The following is a 20,765-nucleotide window of genomic DNA, read 5'->3' as shown; positions in this document are numbered from 1 at the left end:
AAGTAGAAGGTTTATTTAGGTGACAGGAACACAGTCCAGGACAGGTCTTGCAGGCACAGATAACAGGATCCCCCCCTGTCAGGTCCATCTTGGGACCCCATAACCCCCATCGGGGATCAGAGCCCTCTCTCTCTGCTTCCCCTCTGTTCCCCAGCCAACTCCCGTCTGCCCAATCCCCTCCGGCCCCTCCTCTCTGCTCAGCCTCTTTCCCGGGCTAGGAGGTCACCTGACCCCTTTGTCTCCAACACCTTTAGATGCACCTTTGCAGGGAGGGGCCCGGCCATCAGTTGCTAGGAGACAGAGTGTCAGGCATTCGGCCTTCTGCTTTGCTAGATACTTAGAGGCCTGCACCCAGCATTCCCAGCCCCCAGTACGAACAGTCCCACTTCGTCACACCTCCCCCCGCAATTTCAATCCCTGGGGAAAGCACTGCCTGGTTAGGCTACGCTGGGCTTTGGAGCAGGGCCCCACTAATCTCCGAGTTTAAAATGTGCTCTGGGGAGCTTTCAGGGTTAGAGAGCACCGAGAGGGAGGGGGTGAAGCACAGTCACATGCTGAAAGAAAGGGAAACAATGCTGTGAAGAAAGAAGAATGGCCCTTGGAGGGGACGGCTCAGCTCAGAGGTGAGAGGTTTGCTCCTGCGCTGGGATCAAACAGCCGAGGCCAGTGAAGCTGACAGGATCCGGTTACAAATAATGGCCAGTGAGGGTTGACAGTGAAGTGAAGCTGGCTGGCGTCCAGGTAACAAGAAAACAGTGTTAGCTGAGGAAGGGGCAAAGCTGCTCTCCTGTGGCGAAAGCAAGAGCTGGAAGCTGAAGAAAAAGCCCACCAGAGACAGAAGGAAACGGCCACATTTCAACGCCAAGTCCTGGGAGAACCAGAGAATCTGCGCAGTCTGGAATTCCATCTGCGCCCAGCCACAGAGACTGGGCGAGAGTCTGAGCCTGAGCTATAGGGAGTCTCTGTCCACCTTGAAGCGTGTGTGACAGGCCCAGGAATCGCTGGTGCGTCCGTGCGAATGGAAATGGTGAAAAGCGCATGCACCACAGTTTAACAGCGAGGACGGGGGGAACCGTTATGTGACACCAGTGTGGCGGGCCCAAATTGTCCAAACCGTAGAAACACCCCAAACCCCACAATAAATTCTCAGGGGCTTACTCCGAATACAGAGGCTAAGCAGATCTGCCCCAGCACAGCCATCTGGTGTGCCGAGGCAGCCCCTGCGAGTGTTAATGCTACTGCCTTGATCTCAGGTAAGTTTGGGGAAGGAATTTGCCTCAAGGAACAGGCCTGGCTCAGGCCCCTGGCAGCCAGCTGGGAGCTGGCTGGAGTGTGTGTGGGTGGGTGGGGGGAGATCTGGAGCTGGCAGGGGACTGCAACAGGAAGAGGGAGCAGGTTCTGCTGGGCCTAGGCGCTAGCAGGATCCATGATGCACTAGCAGTCCTAGGGCAAGCCCAGCCACTGTGGGATAAGCAGGCTGCACCCAGCGAGGGCAGGAAGGAAACACCGCTGCCTGGCACAGCGATCTCCGGTCTGGAGGGCTGGCAAAGCCCCCAGAGAAGCACGCAGAGGCTTTTTACACCACTAACAATTCCACTGTATGTGGAGAGCCCCAGCTGGTGTGACTCAGCCATCGCTTCTCTGAGTCAATGGGCCAGATCCCCAGCTGGCGTCAATCAGCCGTCGCTCTGCTGAGTCAATGGGCCAGATCCTAGCTGGTATGAATTGGCCCTGGCTCTGTTGCCTTGGCCCCACTATGGGCCTGGCTTATATCTGCAGCTCCCTAGCTCAGTGCCCTGACAAGGTCATAAACAGGGATGCATAAATAGAGGAATCTTGAGTAGGGGTCCAGAGGGTTCTTTTACCTTTGGCACTGGTGTGACCACTGCTGGAATCCCGTGCCCAGCTCTAGTGCCCACAATTCAAGAAGGATGCTGGTAAATTGGAGAAGGGTCAGAGAAGACCCACGAGAATGACTGGAGGATTGGAAAACCTGCCTGATTATGAGAGACTCCGGGAGCTCTGTCTTTTTTTAGCTTAATAAAGAAAACCTTAAGGGGTGACTTGATCAGTAGACTTGGGGAACAAATCCTTGGTACGGGGCTCTTCTGTCTAGCGGACACAGGGCTAACACCAGCCAGTGCCTGGAGGATGAAGCCAGACAAACTCAGACTGGAAATAAGATGTAAATTATTAACAGGGAGAGTAATTAACCCCGGTAACCATTTCCCAAGCTCGTGGTGGAGTCTCCATCACTGGCGATGCTTAAACGATCTGCTCTGTGAGTTATTGTGGGGCTGGTCTCTGGCCTCTGCTAGGCAGGCGGTCAGACCAGTTGATCACAATGGTCCCTTCTGGCCTGGGGATCTCAGAATCTACGAATCACTTTCCTACTTCTACATGTTAGCCCCATTTTTATATATCCCGGGGTCCCTGAGCCTTTTGCCACAGTAGTGCACAGACAACTCGTGTTGAGGTGATTATCTGTGATGATCCCTAAATCCGTCTCTGGGTACGTCTACACTTGGAGTTGGAGGTGTAGCGTGCCAAACTGAGATGCCGAGTCTGGACTCGGGATGGCTAGCCCATCCCTCCGCTCACACCACTGCAGCTACACTGTTCTTAGTGCATTCACTTGATCAGTGCTAGCTCAGGTACATCTAGATCATAGAACCAGAGGGTTGGTAGAGACGTCAAGGGTCATCTAGTCTAACCCCCAGCCCAGATGCAGGATTTGTTGTGTCTAAACCATCCCAGACAGGTGGCTCCAGCCTCTTTTTGAAAACCCCCAGGGAAGGCGCTTCCACGACCTCCCTAGGCGTCCTACTGTTCTTACAGTTCGGGAGTTTTTCCTGGGGTTTAATCTAAATCTGCTGTGCGGTAGTTTGACCCCATGGCCTCTTGTCCTGCCCTCTGTGGCAAGAGAGAACAACTTTTCTCCATCTTTTTTGTGGCAGCCTTTCCAGTATCCGAAGACCATTATTGTATCCCCTCTTAATCTCCTCTTTTCCAAACTAAGCATACCCACTTCCTGCAGCCTTTGCTCATATGGCTGCATTCCATCCCTTTGATCATCTTTGTTGCTCACCTCTGGGTCCTTTCCAGTTTCTCTACATCCTTTCGATACATTGGTGACCCAGACTGGACACCGTACTCCAGCTGGCTGAGTAGATCGGTACTAGCACTTCCAGTGACTTGCATGCTGTGCCTCTGTTAATGCAACCTAACATTGCATTTGCTCTTTTTGCAGCACAACAGCATCACATTGTTGACTCATGTTGAGGTTGGGATCCACCACAACTCCCAGATCCTTCTCAGCAGTGCTGCTGTCTAGCCAGTTATCCCCGAGTCTGTATTTGTGTATCTGGTTTTTCTTCCCTAAGTGCAGCACCTCACATTTGTCTTTGCTGAATTTCATTTTGTTGTCTATAGCCCAATTCTCCAATTTATCAAGATCCCTCTGAATTTTAGCTCTAAACTCGACAGAGTTTGCAGCTCCCCCCAGCTTTGTGTCATCTGCAAACGTGATCAGTCTGCTCTCGATTCCTACATCCAGGGCATTAATAAAGGTGTTCAACAGCACCCAGCCCAGAAATGATCCCTGTGGAACCCCGCTGGAGACCACCCTCCAATCCAACACCAGTCCATTAATAGTTACTCTGTTTGCTGTTGTTTAACAAATTATGCATCCACTTAATGGTAGTTCTGTTGAGTCTGCATTTCTCCAGCTTTCTTATGAGACTCTCCTGTGCGACTGTGTCAGAAACCTGGCTGAAGTGTTTGCTGCAATCCCCCACCCACCGAATCAGTTACCCTGTCAGAGAAGGAAATCCAGCTGGTTTGGTGTGATTTGTTCTTGGTGAAGCCATGCTGGCTGCTAGTGATCACCCCTCCATTCTCCCGGTATTTGCAGATGGAATGTTTTATACATGGCTCTAGCAGCTTCCCAGGTATCGAAGTCAGGCTGAGGGGTCTGTAGTTCCCCGGCTCCTCCTTTCCCCCCTTGTTAAAGATGGGCCCTACGTCTGCCCTTCTTCAGTCTTCCAGCACCTCACCTGTCATCCAGGAGTTTGCAAATATTATTGCCAGTAGTGCTGAGATTTCTTCAGCTAATTCCTTCAGCACCCCAGGGTGACTAACATCCAGCCCCACCAACTTGAATTCATCCAGGCTGGTCAGAAGATCTGTGACGTGTTCTTTACTTAGCCCGATGTGCAGCTGTGACGATGCGGTTCTGGTGGGACCCAACTGAGAGTGCCAATTCAGGACCAATTGCTCAAACAGGGCAGTCACAGCCCTAGGCTGGGGTTTTTCCACCCCTAAGGCAAACCAAACCAGCCAGACAAAAAGGACTTTGGTTTCACCCCACTGGCAAACCACAAGTCACACAAGCAATTTCCTTAGACACTCCAGTCTCCCAGTATCACCACCAGTCCCACTCGTCCTGGGGACGAATGGTTATGAAAACCAACACCCCAATAAAAGAAAAAGGTTCTCTCGATTCCAAAGAATCAAGCCCCAGACCCAGGTCAATATACACATCAGATCTTACCCACAAATTACGCTGTTGCCAATCCTTTAGAATCTAAAATCTAAAGGTTTATTCATAAAGGGGAAAAGGTAGAGATGAGAGCTAGAACTGGTTAAATGGAATCAATTCCATACAGTAATGGCAAAGTTCTTAGTTCAGGCTTGTAGCAGTGATGGCATAAACTGCAGGTTCAAATCAAGTCTCTGGAGTACATCCCCTGCTGGGATGGGTCAGTCAGTCCTTTGTGCAGAGCTTCAGTTTGTAGCAAAGTCCCTCCAGAGGTAAGAAGCAGGATTGAAGACAAGATGGAGATGATGCATCAGCCTTATATAGGCTTTTCCAGGTGCAAGAATCTCTTTGTCCTTACTGTGGAAAATTACAGCAAAATGGAGTCTGGAGGCACATGGGCCAGTCCCTGCATACTTTGCTGAGTCACAAGGCATGTCTGCCTTCTCTCCATGGGTCAGTTGTGTAGCTGATGGTCCTTAATGGGCCATCAAGCAGGCTAGGCAGGGCTAACACCAGCTTGTCTGTGGTGTCACCCAGAAGCAGAGCACAATACAAAATACAGACAGTACAGAGCCAATACTTATAACTTCAAGTACAAAATGATACACAGACATACAGACAGCATAATCATAACCAGCAACCCATAACCTGGTCTTAGACACCTTAGATGACCCCCTTTACCCCAGATTTGGTGCCACTACAGGACCTTGGTTGCAACCCATGTTCTATATGGTCCCAATTTATATCAATAACGTCACAGCAGCCCTCCCCCTTTATTGTCTATAGTAACTTCGCTAGTTGTCCGGTCACATGTTATTTTTTGTGAAAAGACTGAAGCAAAGTAGGCACTGAGCAGCTCTGCTTTCCTAGCGTCTTCCATTATCAGCTCACCACCTCCGCTGAGCCACGGGCCCATGCTGTCCTTCATCTTTCTGTTTTGTCTGACATAGTCGTAGAACCTCTTGTTGTCTCACCCATTCCTTGCCAGCTGTGACTCATTCTTTGCCTTGGCTCTCCTGATGTTGTCCCTACACACTTGTGCTATTCCCATGTATCCTTCCTTGGTGACGTGCCCGCCTTCCATTTCCTGTATGGATCCCTTTTGGGTTTTAGACAGCGAAAAAGCTCCTTATGCAGCCACATCAGCCTCCTGTGGCTCTTCTTCTCTTTCCTCTGCCTAAATCTCTGTGAGCTGAAATCTGCACTTCTTCTTCGAGTGCTGTCCCTGTGGGTGCTCCACTCTAGGTGACGGTGCGTCCCGGCGCTGTCGATTGGAGATTTTCGGTAGCAGTGCCTGGTTGGGGCGCACGCACCCAGATGGTATCTCCCGTCTAGTTGGAATCTTCCTGAGTGCGTGCGCCCCACACCCTCCTCAGTTCCTTCTCAACCGTCCTCGGCTGAAGATGGGACTCGGAGCAGTGCTGCCTTCTCTTCCCTGGTATCTATAGGAAACAGTAACAAAGAACATAGAAATAATTATTAATTACTTCCCAGTTGTTTCCCTTCCTTTAGTATAGTTACATAGTTAGTTACTTAGTTAAAAACAAAATCACTTCAGACTTGTCTCTCACTGAGACACTCTCCCCTGCCATTTCTAATTTACAATGCCAGGGGCTTCAGGATTCAAGAGGTGTGTTTTCTGGCACGACTCCATACCAAGGTCGGATGGGCACTCACATTGTGTGAAGTGCCTCGCGGAAGCCTACATCCCTGCAAAGTGCCTCCACTGTATGAGCCTCGAGTCGAGGGCTCGGCACGACAGAGACCTGCGGCTTAAAATGCTTCTCATGGAAAAATCCCCGCAGCCGCTTTCGGAGATGGGGAAAGTTAAACCCACTCCCACATCCTCCCCAGCCAGATCGAAACCAGTGGGGAGCATTGCTTCACCCTCCCTGGAGCCGAGGCAAGAAGCAGAGCAGTCTCATAGGAGAGACTCTAACAAGGGTAAGGGGTCTCCTGCGAGATCCCTACCCTCTGTGCTGACAGCGCCCAAGCTAGGCGCCTCAGCCCCGGATCACGCCTCAACAACGGCTCCCACAGACCGTAGAGGCGGAAATTCAACCTCCCGAACACAGAAGGATTCCGCGGCACCAAGCGCCTCAGCGCTAAAAACAGCTGCGAAGCCGGCTGCGCGCTCTGCCTTGGTGCAGACAAGGACGTCGGCACCGCAAGCCTGAGGACTAAAAATAGCCGCGGAACCGGCTATGCGCTCTGCCCCGGTGCCGACAAAGTTGTCGGCACCGCAAGCCTCAGGGCGGAAGAAGAAGGAGAGAAAAAAAAAGAAAGCCGCGGCTCCGACCGCGTGCTCTGCCCCGGTGCCAGGAAGGACGTCGGCACCGAGCCTGCCTTCCGCCCTTGCACCAACAGCAGACCCCCTGCAGGGCACCTCCAACCGACCCACTGCACCGCTCACACTTTCACTTTCGCTTCTTAACATGACACAGCACAGTCCCACCACCTGAACTGGCTACCTTCACTGAGCGCGAACCTGATCTACAACGGCAAGCAGAGTTCTTCGCACCTCCTTCTCCTTCCCCACTGGAGCCTTTTTCCACCTCAGACTAAGGTCCGCAGCCTCCAGCCTCAGTTTCCCTACTTCACTCCCTATAAGTGAGGCACTCTTGGAACCAGCTGACGCTCTCTGCAAACTCCAGCTTCTTTATTACCAACCTGCAGAAAAGCCGAACATAGATACTATGTTCCTGCTAAGGACGCTGACTTCCTATTTTTTTCACAACTGAACTCTTTCATTATCAATGCAGTCGCACAAAGAACGAAACAGCCACAATATCAGTCCACCCCGCAAGACATGGACCTTAAACGCCTTGACGTCTTGTGTCGCAAGGTTCACACATCCTCCACTCTACAATTCTGGATCGCAAACTACCTTGCACTCCTTGCCAGGCATGACTTTGATAACTACAATAAACTTTTGAATTCACCTCTTACATTCCAGAGGACAGGACAGCGGGCTTTAAATCAATTCTGAGTGAGTGCCAATTGATTTCCAGAACAGCCCTACAAGCCTCTTTAGACACGACAGACACAGCAGCCCATACATATGCACTGGCTGTGGTTATGCGCAGATCTTCATGGCTTTCTGCATCTGGCATCCCTAAAGACCTGCAGAACAAAGTGGAGGACCTCCCCTTTGATAAACATAAACTGTTTTCTTTAAAAAAAAACAAAAAAAAAACCACCTGATGAACTACTTCATACGATGAAAGATTCTAGAGCGACACTGCGCACCCTGGGCATTCACCCATCTCTTCCCAGGGGTCAACAATATCAACCCAAACCTTACCACATAAATAGGAATTGCACTAGACCCCCTAAGCGCAGACAAGATCAAGATCAAGCAACCACTTCCCATCCATCTGGGAATAAACAACAATTTTAAAAAGTTGGTTCAGGGTCTGTGCGACCACTCCTTGATTCCACAGCCTATTTGCCCATTTCGCCACCGCCTCCAGAGTTTCCAACATGCCTGTCAGCAAATTACACAGGACCGCTGAGTCCTCGAGATAGTTCAGTCCGGTTACTCTAGCCCATTCATATCCTATCCTCCTCCCCTTCCCCGTCCCTCTTCAGGGACCCCTCTCATGAGCACCTGCTTCGTCCAGAAGTTGCTTATCTTCTACAGCTAGGTGCAGTGGAGCCTGTGCCGATGCTACATCCAGGGAAAGATTTCTACTCCCATTACTTCCTGACCCAGAAAAGGACTGGGGGCTGGAGGCCTATACTAGACTTACGCCAACTGAACAAATTCGCGAGGATACAAAAATTCAAAATGGTCACACTGGGCACATTAATTCCTGCACTAGATCAAGGGGACTGGTTTTCAGTCCTCAACCCACAGTACGTCTCTTTTCATATATCAATTCATCCAGCTCTCAGACGCTTTCTAAGCTTCACAATTGGTCACGACCATTTCCAATACAGCGTTCTTCCTTTCGACCTCTCCACAGCGCCAGGAGCTTTTTTCCTAAACTCTAGCTGTGCTCGTGGCTCACCTCCACAAACATGGGGTCACGCAGTTCCCCTACCTGGACGATTGCCTCATCAAGGGCAACTGCTATGGCGAGACACTCCAAGCTACTCTTTCACTATCGCCCTCTTTCACAGCCTAGGCCTCCAAATAAATGCCTAAAAATCCACCCTGACACCTACACAACAGATTGAGTTCCTCGGAGCTCATCTCAACTCAATCCAGAGCAGAGCCTTGCTCCCATATCACAGACTCCTCGCTATCACGCACCTCAAACACACGCTCTCTATTCATCCAAGGACACAGGCAAGACTCTGCCTACAGCTCCTTGGTCATATGGCAGCCACTACCTTCATACTCCAGTACGCCAGGCTGCACATGAGATGTCTTCAGGGCTGGCTCAATTCCAATTTCAAACCCAACAGACACACCTTAGGGATGCTGTTAACTCCGCCTCCCAACTCTAGCTTCCCTACAGTGGTGGACAAGACCAGGGAACCTCTGCACTAAGGTTTCCTTCCAGAACTGATCCCCAGCACTCGTGCTCACCACGGACGCTTCCCTAATTGGTTGCGGAGCGCATTTAGAGGGACACAGGGCACAAGGCCAGTGGTCTGCATCAGAGTCGCACCTACACATAAATCTCTTATTGCTCAGAGCTGTGAGATGAGCGTGCCTTCATTTTCTTCCCCTCATAAAGAACAAATGCCTGTGAGTCTTAACAGACAACATAGCATGTATGTACTACATCAACAGACAAGGGGGAGCACACTCACATTCTCTTTGCATGGAAGCCATCCGCCTATGGAATTGGTGTATATAACATCAAATACAGACCACCGCTTCCTACCTGCCAGACTGCCACAACACTACTGCCGATGCACTCGGCAGGCACTTCTCGACGGAACACGAATGGGAACTGCACCCCACAATACTTCAACAGCTCTTCTCCCTCTGGGGCACCCCGTCAGTAGACCTCTCTGCCACAACCCAGAACTGAAAATGTCCCCAGTTTTGCTCCAGAGTGGGACTCAGAACTGCATCCCCAGGAGACGCATTCCTCATCCCGCGGAACACCTATCTCCTGTACGCCTTCCACCAATCCCTCTGCTACATGGGGTTCTTCGGAAGATTGTGGACCATAAGGACCAGGTCATACTTATTGCCCCGGCTTGGCTGTGACAGACGTGGTATCCCTACCTACTCTGCATGCCCTCCCGTCACCCACGGGCTCTCCCCAACAGGCCAGATCTCCTTTTCCAGAACAATAGACTGGCTCTTTACCCTGAGCTCCTCAAGCTCCACCTCACAGCGTGGTTCCTTCATGGTTCCAAACCCATGAACCAGCTTGTTCTGAGCAAGTCCGATATGTCTTCCTGCACAGTAGGAAAGACTCCACTCATAAAACCTACCCGCAGAAGTGGAAGAATTTTGTCCTCTGGTGCTTACGTAATCACTTAGCGCCCAATATGGTGACCCTCCCTATCATTCTAGACTACCTCTTGGAACTAAAACAAGACGGACATTCGCTCAGCTCCACCAAAGTGCACCTGGTGGCACTTACCACCTTCCATGACCTCTTAGCAGGTTATTCACTCTTTACTCACCCAACCATAAAACGATTTCTCACAGCCCTGCAAAACCTCTGAGGAGGGTGTGGGGCGCACACACTCAGGAAGATTCCAGCTAGACGGGAGATACCATCTGGGTGCGTGCGCCCCAACCAGGCACTGCTACCGAAAATCTCCGATCGACAGCGCCGGGACGCACCGTCACCTAGAGTGGAGCACCCACAGGGACACACATCTCGAAGAACCTCAGTTACTGCAAGGTGAGTAACTTTCTCTTCCAGCTCCGGGCTATAGATGTGTCGCTGCTTTCCAAGACCGTCTCCCCCGCCCTGTAGATAGAATCTGCGTTCTTGGTCTTACCTGGCATTGGCTGTATTAAAACCCATCTTGTTGGATTGTGACCATTTAACCAGGCAGTTCGGCTCGCTCTGTAGCAGGATCCTGTCCTTGTTATTTACTGCCCCACCCATCTGTGTCATCTGCCAACTTTACCAGCAAAGATTTATCTCCTGTGTGAGCCGGTGATAAATATATTAACTCATGTTGGACCAAGAACTGATCGTGGTGGGACCTCGCTAGAAACAGCCCCGCTCGCCGATGGGTCTCCATTAATAACTCCAGTCTGAGATCTGTCGGCCGGCCAGCCTGTAATCCGTCTGCTCATTCCACATAGGGCACGGTTCTGAGTCCGACGTCATGGTGAAACCCAGTGACATTAACCAAGCCGTTGTTGTGCCCAGGATCAATGGCAGGTAACCGGGCTGTGCTTCTCGGGCCGTCCCTTTTGCCCTTTTCTAATACCGCAACTACACTGGCAGCCCCCCAATCCTCTGCGGTGTCCCAGCTTTCTCAAGAACCCCACTGGTTCAGAGAGCTCCCCAGCTGGTTCCTTTCACACTCTGGGGTGTCACTTATCCAGGCCCATTGGTTTGAAAGTGTTTAACTGGGGCAGAGGCTGCCCACATCCTCCTTTGTTACAATGGTAACGATATGTCCCACCCACAACATCATCTGGGATGGACACATCTTCCTGCTTCGTCCCGAAGACAGCCCAGAACCTGCCTTTTACACATTGCTCTTCAAGGTTTTACCCTCTAGCTCTGGACCTGTGCCTGACATAAGGGTTTCAATTACAAGATGCCTTCTTATTCTCTTTAACCCTGTTGACCATTGATATTCCATTGATTCCTTTGGCTTCCCTTACCAGTCACCTACAATATTGAACATGTAATTTACATTCACTGCCATTTACTTTCCCTTTCCCCACCCTTTAGCTATGGGATTTTTGTTTTAGCGCCGCATCCACATTTCTGGGTGGTTTTTTCCCAGCATAATTTCTTTGTGGAATCATGGCATTTTTGGGGCATCCAGAAGGATGTCCTTAACCATCTCCCTGGTTTTGTTAACACTGCCTGAGCCAGGAAAGTTGCCAGAGCCAGTCCTGAGCTCCCACTCTCCTTGCTGGGTGTGATGGGAGAGGCCTGGCCACCCCGGACATAGCTCCAGGGAGCTCCATTGCCAATTCTGCCCCGGCCTTCCAGACCTAGCCCAGTGGGACTCTGCTCTTAGGGCTATGCTTAGTTCCTGGCATGGCGCAGGCAGGTGCCCAGCTCCGGGCAGCATGGGGCCCTTGGGACCTGCCCTGGATTCCCATCCTCTCCCCTTAATGCCTCAAGGGAATTGGTGCCAGATCAGAGCTGGGACACTGGGAAAGCAAGAGCTTGGTAACAGCTTCATGTGCCCCCCCCCTCAGCGCAAAGCTCATATACACACGGGGGAGGCTTTGATGGGGGTGTCAGTGTGGGAGTGGTGCCGGCCAGGAGCCCTGGATTGGGGGGGTGGGCACGGCGGTGTGGGAGCAGTGCCGTCCCAGGACCCTGGACTGGGTGAGTATTGGTGTGGCTGCTGTGCTGGGTGGGTGGACAAGGGCATCGGTGTGGGAGTGGTGCCGGGTGGGGTCCCTGGACTGGGTGGGTGGGCACGGCGGTGTGGGAGCAGTGCCATCCCAGGGCCCTGGACTGGGTGGGGGATGTGTCGGTACGGGAGCGGTGCCAGGATCCAGGGTAGGCAGGGGCAGCGGTATGGGAGCAGTGCCATCCCGGCGCCCTGAACTGGGTGAGCATCGGTGTGGGTGCCGGTGCCAGACAGGGGCCTTGGACTGGTGAGCAGGGCTGTCGGTGTGGGAGCAGTGCCAGGCGGCAGCCCTGGACTGGGTGGGTGGGGGCTGTGGTCTGGGAGCGGTGCTGGCCTGGGGCACTGAACTGCATGTGTGGAGGTGTCGGTACGGGAGTAGTGCTGGGTGGGGATCCAGGGTGGGCAGGGACAGCGGTATGGGAGCGATGCCATCCTGGGACCCTGGACTGGGTAGGCGGGGGTGTCGGTGTGGGAGCGGTGTCGGTTGGACAGGGGCATTGGTGCAGCAGTGGTGCCGGCCCAAGACCCTGGGGTGTCAGTATGGGAGCAGTGCCAGGCGGGACCCTGGACTGGGTGGGCGGGGGCGTCGGTGTGGGAGTGGTGTCGGATGGGCAGGGGCGTTGGTGTGGCAGTGGTGCTGGCCCAGGACCCTGGACTGGGTGGGCGGGGGTGTCGGTGTGGGGGCGGGGGCGTCGGTGTGGGAGCAGTGCCAGGCGGGACCCTGAACTGGGTGGGCGGGGGCGTCGGTGTGGGAGCAGTGTCGGCCGGGGGCCCCGGCGGGGGTGGGATCTCTCTCCCTCCCTCTCCCCGTGGTGCTGACCCGCTGCCCCTCTCCTTGCAGGTTCTCAGATCGATGACCACGTTCCAAAGCGAGCTTCGGCCCGGATTCTCGCTCCCCCCGGAGGCAGGTCTAGCGGCATTTGGTAAAACCAGCGACCTGTCCCCAAACTAAGGACGCAGCAGCAGCACCCCACTCCTCCTGCCGGCCCTGCCCCCTCCGGAAGACCTGGCCGTGCCGCCTCCACGCCCACCCCCCGGGCACCGAGACACCACAGTGCTGTCCAGCAGGGCTGTTTGCCATCCAGCCCCGCCAGGGAGGAGGCTGCGGGCCGTGCCCTCCTGCGGGTGGGCCATGGCAGGGGCTGCCCTCAGTGTGTGGCCATGCACCTGCGCTCGACTGCAGCTCCTTTCTGCGGGATAACGTTTGCTTTGCAGGCTGCGCAGCTGGGCTCCTGGGCCCACGGCGTGCAGCGTGGGGCAGGTGAGGCGATGGTGCGGGTCGGGCCAGGCAGGGGGAGGGAGGGAGGGTGGCCTCTACGTTCCCTTTTCTGTTTGCACGTTGGATTTGGATCAGTGAGTTTTGACTTGTTTGTGCATCACGTGAAAATAATCCCAGGTGGTTTGTGTCATTAGCGTTAGGGGAGAAGCGGGAGAAGGGCCGGGCCCCACGGCAGGAAGGGGGCGCAGGACCTCCCCCATCAGGCTGCTGATTCCGTGCTATGGCCAGCAGGCTCAGCAAGGAGGGTGAGGCCCCCCCGGTACGCATGGAGCAAGGGCCCCCGACTATGGCCAGATGTGCTACCCCCCTGCCCCCGACACACACACAGATTTCCCCCCCCCATCCCCGTGTGGGGATGTGCTACACGCGCACACACACACACACACACACACCCCTTGTGGGTCTCTGCTAACCTCCCCCCAACACACACACACACACCCCTGGTGGGGGCGGGGGTCAGGACTCCTGGGTTCTATCCCAGCTCTTGCCAGCACGCTGTGGCTGGGCTCCATTCGATGGGTGATGGACCGAGCCCCCTTGGGAAGCATCGAGTTCCTGAACGGGTATGTCCCTTCCCCCTCCTTGCAGGTGGTTGCCGTGGGAACGAGCTCAATGAACCTACCTCCCAGTTGTACCAGGTTCAAGAGTTTGAAAAATCCAAGCTTCTCTGAGCCTGATGTGTCTCCCCCCCCCTCCGGCAGTGCCAGTGGGCTGGCCCTGTTCCCCCTCCCCCTCCGGCAGTGCCAGTGGGCTGGCCCTGTTCCCCCTCCCCCTCCGGCAGTGCCAGTGGGCTGGCCTAACTCCCCCTCCCTCTCCCGCACTGCCAGTGGGCTGGCCTAACTCCCCCTCCCCCGGCAGTGCCAGTGGACTGGCCCTGTTCCCCCTCCCCCTCCGGCAGTGCCAGTGGGCTGGCCCTGTTCCACCTCCCCCTCCGGCAGTGCCAGTGGGCTGGCCCTGTTCCCCTTCCCCCTCCGGCAGTGCCAGTGGACTGGCCCTGTTCCCACCCTCCCTGTAGCAGTGTCATTGGGCTGCTCCATCAGCTGGGGCACCATGGTGGGAGGGGACACCCCCTGCGCCCCAGAGACCTGCTAGTGGGGCTGCTCGCAGTGAAATCAGACTGGCCCTGAGCCCCAGCTGGGGGGGATGGGATGCTCCTGAGCCAACCCCGCCTTCTCCCAGCCCCAGGGGAGCCCCTTGCTAGCCCTGCAGGGTCAGCTCTGGGATCCCCCTCGGGGCACGTGAGAGCCGGCACCCCAGGGCGCAGCCAGTCCCTGCCTCCAGGCTCTCACAGCCCAAGAGCCAGGGAGATTTCTGGTGCCAGAGGCCGGCTCTTGGGAGGTGGGGGCATCTCTGGTGCCAGAGGCCGGCTGTTGGGGCATGGGGGGCCCCTGGCAACAGAGGATGGCCATTGAGGGTGGGGGCCCCCTCAAGCCAGAGGATGGCTGTTGGGGGCTGGGGATATCCCTGGAGCCAGGGGCCGGCTCTTGGGAGGTGGGAGTTCCCCTGGAGCCAGAGACTGGCTGTTGAGGTGGAGAGTATCCCTGGAGCCAGAGGCCGGCTGTTGTGGGGTGGGGGTCCCCTGGAGCCAGAGGCCGGCTGTTGTGGGGTGGGGGTCCCCTGGAGCCAGAGGCTGGCTGTTGAGGGTGAGGGTCCCTTGAGCCAGGGATCGGCTCTTGGGAGGGGGAGATCCTGTGGAGCCAGAGGCCAGCCGTTAGGGGATGGGGGGGGTCCCCCTGAGCCCATTGTTCTTTTCCCAACCCTGTGACATCCTTGCTGTCTGAGCCTGCCACAGCCTCCAGGAGACCCTGGCCCCCCAGCCACTGTGCTGCTGATACGCAGGCCCTACGAGTCCCCCCATATCTTCTGCCTGGCTGCCATCTCTCCCTGAGGTCAGGGCCAGCCACTGGGACGTCCTCCTGGCTGCAGTGGCCACCTTCCCTTTGCAGAGCCCCAGGAGCAGCTGAGGCCCAGTGGCTGAGATGAGCAGGGTCTCTGCCTGGACGGCTGCTGCTCTGGGGGCTCAGGGCTTGGCAGGAGCGACTCCTCCCCGTCTGGCTGCTCACGGGTCGGAGCTCAGCCCTGCATGCTGGGCAGAGGCTGTGCCAGGCGGTCATGGACTGGGGCGTCCGGACACCACAGTGAACCCCAACTCGTCCATCAGTGGAAGCAGCAAGGAATCCAGCTCCTGAGCGTATGCCGGCCACGGGAGTCCCAGCCACGAGCCACGCCTCTCACATAATGGTGCTAAACCGTGTTGGCCGTGAGGCTGCACACGCCTGTGCTTTAACCGTCTGCGTCTGGCAGAACAAGAACAAGCAGCAGCCCTGAGCCCGGGGGCCCAGGGCCGGTTCTCAGTGGACTCGAGCGACTTCTCCTGTGTTTCTCCTCCATGTTCCTTTGGGGTAGCGTGAAATGTGAAATGTAACTTGTGCACTTTTTCCACTAGCTGGTACCTGTAGGTGTGGGAGCAGCCAGGCGGGAGCGCTGGCTCCCGGGCGCAGGGGTGTGGGAGCGGCCGGGCGGGGGCGCTGGCTCCCGGGCGCAGGGGTGTGGGAGTGGCTGGGCGGGGGCACTGGCCCCCCGGGCCCGGAGGTGTGGGAGCGGCTGGGCGGGGGCGCTGGCTCCCGGTCTCGGAGGTGTGGGAGCGGCCGGGCGGGGACGCTGGCTGCCGGTCCCGGAGGTGTGGGAGCGGCCGGGCGGGGGTGCTGGCTGCCGGTCCCAGGGGTGTGGGAGCGGCCGGGTGGGGGGTGCTGGCTCCCGGTCCCGGAGATGTGGGAGCGGCTGGGCGGGGGACACTGGCTCCTGGGCCCGGAGGTGTGGGAGCGGCTGGGCGGGGGATGCTGGTGGCCGGACAGGGGCGCTGGCTCCCGGGCCCATGGCAGAGACTTGGTTCTGGGCAGCCCTGGCCCCTTCCCTGTTGGATAGTCTGTATTGGCTGGTTTTAGAGACATGCCATATGGTTCTGTTTGCTCATTAAAGATCGTTCTCACAGTCTGAGCTCAACGCCTGCTCCGAGCTCCTCACCGATGGGCCCCGCCCCCACTCGAGCCCACACCGCATGCTGGGCACAGGCTCCTGCCAGCACTGCTGGGGGCGGGGGGATCTGCCAGGCGCATAACGACACCAGCGCTCCCCATTACACCTCTTCTCATGCAGGGCAGACCCTTGCTGGCTGCCTTAGCCAAGGGCCCGTGACCCTACTTTACTGGGGGAGTCTTGCCAACCCCAAGTATTTGAAATCACTCAGGCCCCCCACAATCCTTAGATTGGCTTAAAACTTGATTTTGACCCAGAGTAAGTGTTGTGGCCGCTGCTTCCCCTGCTGGAGCCTGAGCACACTGCGGGGAGCTGCCTGCGCTGGGGGAGGGGGCTCAGCTCGCTGGGGGGAGCTGATGGGGGTTTCGGCTCACTGCGGGGGGAGCCACATGGGCTTGGGGGGGTCAGCTCTCTGCGGGGGAGGGAGCTGCATGCACTTGGGGAGGGGGTTCACCCAGGGTTTTTCTGAACCCAAAGCACTAGGTAACTTTACTCTCAATGGGGACACGGCGTGTCCATCTGATAGATGGCTGGCACAAGCAGTACAACACACGAGGATTTTCACTGTCTCCAGCCCAGACACACAAATGGACTAGGTTAGAGAACATCCCAAACGAACAGTTACCTCAAAAGTCTGGAGAGGTCTTCAAGTGGGTCAGCAACAGATGTCCTGTCTCATGAGAGGTCACCATGCAGAGTCTGCCGAGCTCCGACCGTCCCCCTGGTTGTACCTGCTCATATGACAGCTTGGCTCTCAAGCCACTATGCACGTGTTCTTCTTCAAGTGCTGGTACCTGTGTGGATCCCAAGTGTGGGTGCACCAGAGCCGGAACTGTTCAGAGTAGTGTCTGTTGGCCCGTGTCATGCTTCGACCATGTGCTGGGTGCAAGGCTTTGAGGGCTGATGCCACTCCAACTCCCTCTTACCGCTGCATGGCCTGAGTCACCTAAGAGTACTGTGTTCAACCTTGTTCACTCATAGTTTCCTTGTTTTAGTTATCCATTCTTTCATCCGTAGTTAGGTTCTTTGTTGGACTTTCCCCTTTGGGGGCATCTCCTCTCCCCAGCCAGGGGATTGTGCCCCATCAAGCCGACTTTAAGAATTGCGCCTTGTGCCCTGGCTCCTCAGTGAGCGATGAGCACGCCCACTGCCTATACTGTCTGGGCAAAGCCCACATAGTCTCTCACTGCTCCATTTGCTGCTCTTTTCCATTGTAGACCTGGGCAGGGTTTCCCGACAGGGACCACCTCAAAATGCAGCATTTTCGCCCCAAGCCGGGATCGGTCAGGCGAGACGTTGCATGCAACAGCTGATGGTCTGGCTTCAACATCAGCACTGGCCTCGAAGAAAGTGCGCACAGAGCATCGCTCTAAATGCCGCCGCTCTCAGCTGGCCCCACTGATTCCGGCCCTGGGATCCACTTCATCGTTCCTGGCAGCATTGACCCCACCGGCTCTGTCCAATGCAGTGCTCCCAGTCCCGCGCACTCCGAACCACTTATTACCTAAAACACCACCAGCAGAGCTTACGTTACCCTTCGCTGGTACTCCGCCGCGTTCCGGACCACCAGCAGGCGATAGGCTCCCTACTCCGGCCGATGAACCCCTCATCCTCTCTCCCTCTCCACCAGCACTGATGACAACCAAGTCCCTTCTCCTGGTTGACCATCCGACATCACTGGCACCGCTTGCACCATTGGCTCCCCCCTTCCCAGAGCAGTGGGAGTCCGACTGATCTTCTGAACCAGACACAGCTCTCTCCCCTTATCACTCCTATAGTTCTGACCCTTGGCACCATGAGTACAGTCATGCCACTGACCCTCAGTTCTGGTACCCGTGGGCACCGCCCATGCATGGCAACCCCCACTCGTGGCCATATTGGCCCTCATGGGACCCTTACCATCCTCACCGTGCACATCATGCACATCGCACATCTCCAGCGCATACGGACACCCTCCAGGATCAACCCCTGGACGCTCCAGGACCATCGGTACCAACAGTCCCACTCCCATCGCCAGAACTGCCCAACCCTATGGGTGCTTCGTCATCACCGGACGATACCCTTATCCCAGTTTCCCTCTCCCCACCGGATGATCATGCACAATATCAGTCCCTGCTCCATCGCATGGCTACAGCCCTCAACCTCCCGGTAGAGGATGTTCAGGACCCCCAAAACCAATTCCTGGACCCCCAAGACCAATTCCTCACAGCGACCGGCAGGCCGCCCCCTGCGGCTTGCTGCCCCAGGCACGTGCTTGCTGTGCTGATGCCTGGAGCCACCCCTGACTTTCATGTAGCCATCCACCCTGCTCATCGCAAATTCCTCCGCTTTGTGGTAGGCGATGCCCATTAACAGTTCCACATCCTCCCCCACACGGTCTACAATCCACAGGTAGACTCGCTTACCAAACCGCTGGTCCTCCCCTCCTACGTACTGACCTCCCTCTCCTGGTGGTGCAACCCCTCCACGGTCCTAGTGGTCATGCCATTCACGCCTTCCACACCCACTGCCACCCTCACCACAGTTGCATCCTTAGTGAGCTGGGGCGCACAGCTCAGGGCCTCTGGTCCATGCGAGAAGCATGGGTGCACATCAACATCCTCACACTCTGAGCAGTCCGTCTGACCTGTCAAGCCTTTCTGGACTTCCTCCACTCCCACCATGTCCAAGTCCAATCAGACAACATGACACCACTCATCTATATAAACAAACAGGGCGGCGCCTGGTCCCCCTCTCTGTGTGCGGAAGCTGTATGCCTATGGAACTGGTGTCTCTGATACCAAATCACCCTACATGCCACGGAAGTGTTATTTACTCCTTCTCATAACACAAGAACTAGGGGCCACCAAATGAAATTAAGAGGCAGCAGGTTGAAAAACAAAAGGAAGTACTTTTTTCACACAATGCACAGTCGACCTGTTGAACTCCTTGCCAGAGGATGGTACGAAGGCCAAAATTATAACAAGATTCAAACAAGAACTAGATAAGTTCATGGAGGACAGGTCCATCAATGGCTATTAGCCAGGCTGGGCAGGGATGGTGTCTCTAGTCTGTTTGCAGGAGCTGGGAATGGGTGACAGGGGATGGAGCATTGGATGACTCCCTGTTCTGGTCATTCCCTCTGGGGCACCTGGCACTGTCGGAAGACAGGATACTGGGCTAGATGGACCGTTCTTATGTTCTCTATGCCTTTTCCCCCCATACCCCTCCTCCCCCGTGTCCTACGCAAAATATGCAAGAACTGAGTGACGTGATCCTTATAGCCCCCTCCTGGCCTCGCCAGTGCTGGTACACCAAACTCACCTCCCCACTCGCCCTCCCCAACATTCAAATCTTCTAACGCAGAACCACAGCCATCTGCAACATCTGCTCTCCATGCCTTCCTGCCTCCCATGGATGGCTTCTCTGTGTTCACTCATCTAATGACCTCCAAATTTCTCCAGGGACTCCTCAAAGTCCTTCCTCCCGTGAAAAAGCCCATCCCCTCTTGGAACCTCAACCTGGTCCTCTCAGCCTTTACCAAACCCCTTTTTGAGCCCTTTGCCACCTGTTCCCTCACCCACCTCTCTATGAAGGTGATCTTCCTGGTGGCCATCACCTCAGCACGTCCTGTCAGTGAGCTAGTGGCCAGGATGGCAGACCCCCCCATTCTGTAAAGACAAAGTCTTACTGTGTCTCCACCCCAAATTTCTTCCCAAGGGAGCTTCCTCCTTTCACCTCAACCAAAGTACACATCTCCTAGTCTTCTACCCCAAACCCCATGCCTCTTTCCTGGAGCATGCCTTCTGCTCCCTTGGCATTCAGCCGGCACTGGCCTTTTACCTCCACCGAACCCGGGTCTCCTGCACGTCTCTGCCACTCTTTGTTGCCATTGCTGAGCGTTGCCAAGGCTCAGCCTTATCTTTGCAACGCCTCTCCAAGTGGATCTCCCGCTGCACTGAAACATGCTACGAACTATCGGGCACCACGCTTCACCTCAGGATCACAGCCCACACAACACAGGCTGACGCCACCACAGCCACCTTTCTCGCAGATGTACCCTGGCAGGACATATGCCGGGCAGTGACATTGTCCTTTGTACACACTATTGCTCCCTCCATGATGACGGATCCTGCCGGCGGTCACGCTGTCCTCTCGAGAGCCCTCATGCCCACCTTCTTCCTGAGCGCTGCTCGCTACTCTGCCATGCTCGGTACCCACATAGGGACCAGCACTTGAAGAGGAAGAGAAGGTTACTTACTTCTTGTAAGAACTGAGGTTCTTCGAGATGTGTGGTCCCACTCTGGATTCAAGTCCTGCCTTCCTTCCCCTCTGCTCTGGGCTCCTGCTGCCTGGTAACTTTCTCTTTCCAAGCTGCTCGTTGTACAAAGTTGTGTGTGCGCGAAGGCTGCAGTCTTGCAGCTCCAGAGACACGCTCCAGAAGTCGAGATAGACGTC

The 20,765-nt window shown here is 55.5% G+C and overlaps 1 protein-coding gene across 4 annotated transcripts in view; it reads left to right on the top strand.

Annotated features, from left to right (window-relative positions):
• Nucleotides 1-15,876, top strand: part of DPYSL5 (dihydropyrimidinase like 5) — a 106,961-nt gene extending 91,085 nt beyond the window's left edge. For 3 of the 4 annotated variants that reach the window (XM_045009719.1, XM_045009720.1, XM_045009721.1), the window contains one exon: nt 12,855-15,875. In XM_045009719.1, the coding sequence (XP_044865654.1) occupies nt 12,855-12,940 (86 nt within the window). In that variant the 3' untranslated portion in view covers nt 12,941-15,875. Of the gene's footprint in view, nt 1-12,854 lie in introns of all 4 variants that reach the window. The other variant, XM_045009722.1, reaches the window with a different exon arrangement.
• The last annotated feature ends 4,889 nt before the right edge of the window (nt 15,877-20,765 follow it).

This window comes from Mauremys mutica, chromosome 3 (genome assembly GCF_020497125.1).
Source record: "Mauremys mutica isolate MM-2020 ecotype Southern chromosome 3, ASM2049712v1, whole genome shotgun sequence".
In the NCBI taxonomy this organism is placed as follows: Eukaryota; Metazoa; Chordata; order Testudines; family Geoemydidae; genus Mauremys; species Mauremys mutica.
This window is presented reverse-complemented; position numbering and strand designations above follow the sequence as displayed.